Source organism: Phoca vitulina, unplaced genomic scaffold (assembly GCF_004348235.1).
Source record: "Phoca vitulina isolate PV1807 unplaced genomic scaffold, GSC_HSeal_1.0 scaffold13, whole genome shotgun sequence".
NCBI lineage: Eukaryota > Metazoa > Chordata > Mammalia > Carnivora > Phocidae > Phoca > Phoca vitulina.
Window position 1 is genome coordinate 30,755,092 of NW_022589716.1, and position 2,388 is coordinate 30,757,479.

Consider the following 2,388-nt stretch of genomic DNA (forward strand, 5'->3'; position numbering starts at 1 on the left):
ATGTATCATATGACCTCACTGATATGAGGAATTCTTAATCTCAGGAAACAAACTGAAGGTTGCTGTAGTGGGGGGTGGGGTGGGAGGGATGGGGTGGCTGGGTGATAGACATTGGGGAGGGTATGTGCTATGGTGAGCGCTGTGAATTGTGTAAGACTGTTGAATCACAGACCTGTACCTCTGAAACAAATAATACATTATATGTTAAAAAAAGAAGAAGAAGAAGATAGCAGGAGGGGAAGAATGAAGGGGGGCTGGAATCAGAGGGGGAGATGAACCATGAGAGACCATGGACTCTGAGAAACAAACTGAGGGTTCTAGAGGGGAGGGGGTGGGGGGATGGGTTAGCCTGGTGATGGGTATTAAAGAGGGCACGTACTGGCTGTCTACCCGAGGCCACTGCCGTGCGGAGACCCTGGGTGAAGCCACCGTCACCATGTCTGACCAGGAGGCAAAACCTTCAACTGAGGACTTGGGGGATAAGAAGGAAGGAGAATACATTAAACTCAAAGTCATTGGACAGGAAAGCAGTGAGATTCACTTCAAAATGAAAATGACAACACATCTCAAGAAACTCAAAGAATCATACTCTCAAAGACAGGGAGTTCCAATGAATTCACTCAGGTTTCTCTTTGAAGGTCAGAGAATTGCTGATAATCACACTCCAAAAGAACTGGGAATGGAGGAAGAAGATGTGATTGAAGTTTATCAGGAACAAACAGGGGGTCATTCAATGATTTAGATATTCTTTTTATTTTTTTCTTTACCCTCAATCCTTTTTTATTTTTAAAAATAGTTCTTTTGTGGGGCGCCTGGGTGGCTCAGTCGTTAAGTGTCTGCCTTCGGCTCAGGTCATGATCCCAGGGTCCTGGGATCAAGCCCCAAATCGGGCTCCCTGCTCCGCGGGAGGCCTGCTTCTCCCTCTCCCACTCCACCTGCTTGTGTTCCCTCTCTCGCTGTGTCTCTCTCTGTTAAATAAATAAATAAAATCTTTAAAAAAAAAAATAGTTCTTTTGTAATGTAGTGTTCAAAACGGAATTGAAAACTGGCACTCCATCTCTTTAAAACATCTGGTAATTTGAATTCTAGTGCCCACTATTCATTATCACTCGTTTTCATTGTGCTGATTTTTGGTGATCAAACCTCAGCCCCCTTCACATTGCCCTCTCTTTTTAAAAAATTACATGTGTGCACAGAGAGGCCACCTTTTCTAGGACTGTGCATTTTCAGGTTTGTGATAAATAAGATCGACCAATGTGAGTGTTCATGATGACTTTCCAATTGGCCCTGAAGTTCTAGCATGTGATTGCTTCACTCCTGGACTATGACTTTCAGTGGGAGATGGAAGTTTTTCAGAGAACTGAACTGTGGAAAATGACCTTTCATTAACGTGAGGCTACTTTTAAAATTTGAGGGTCTGGACCAAAAGAAGAGAAATAGGCTGGAGTCGAGACAGAGATGGTGAGAGTAATGACTAACTCCAAAGACGGCTTCACTGAAGAGAAAGCATTTTAAGATTAAAAGAAAAGTCTTGTCAAGAGATCTCAGAAAAGTTCTAATTTTCATTAGCAGTTAATAAAGTTATTCATGCAGAAGTGTATTCAACAGAACACTGCTCTTTTTTATTTTATTTGTACTTTTTGGCCTGGGATATGGGTTTTAAATGGACATTGTCTGTACCAGCTTCATTAAAATAAAAAAAATTTGTAAAAACCATAAAAAAAAAAAGGGAACATACTGAATGGAGCACTGGGTGTTATAACAATGAATGAATTCACGCAAACAATGAATCATGGAACACTACGTCAAAAACTAATGATGTAATGTATGGTGATTAACATAACATAATAAAATAAAATAAAAAATAAAAAAATAAAAAGAAAGAAAGCCTTCCAAGATATCATCAGACTACATACTGAGTCTTAAAAGTGATTTTACTCCAAATAAGTTAATTTTTTTTATTTTTTCTTTTAAATGAGAAACACAAAGTTATGCTGTATTTTCTCTAATGTAAAGATTAGTTTAAAAGAAGTTTGTTGACTCAAAGCTTCTGGCAACTTCACACATAATTCCATAGTGTATCTCCCAGAACCATTTCTGCATAGGGTAAAACTATTGCTCACGGACATAAATACAGAGCAACTACATTACGCTGATTAAAATTGAGTCATAACTTCTATGAGTTTAATGCAACTACTTGTTTAATACTGTTTTGTCTCTCCTTGTTTACTATTAATTTATGACTCTGATTTTCCAACTTTACTGTTTGATGCTTACTTACACATTTAAAGGAAGGAGTTTTATGGCAACATAAAATTAGACATAGGATTAGTTCATTTTTAACTGGTTTTTAAAATATGTTCCATGGAATACATTTTTACTTAGAAA

The 2,388-nt window shown here is 38.1% G+C and overlaps 1 protein-coding gene across 1 annotated transcript; it reads left to right on the forward strand.

The window, feature by feature from the left end:
- The first annotated feature begins 388 nt into the window (after nt 1–388).
- On the forward strand, nt 389–797 carry LOC116637059 (small ubiquitin-related modifier 1-like). The gene has a single exon (XM_032412260.1). The coding sequence runs from the start codon at nt 437–439 to the stop codon at nt 740–742; it is 306 nt and encodes a 101-aa protein (XP_032268151.1). The 5' UTR covers nt 389–436; the 3' UTR covers nt 743–797.
- The last annotated feature ends 1,591 nt before the right edge of the window (nt 798–2,388 follow it).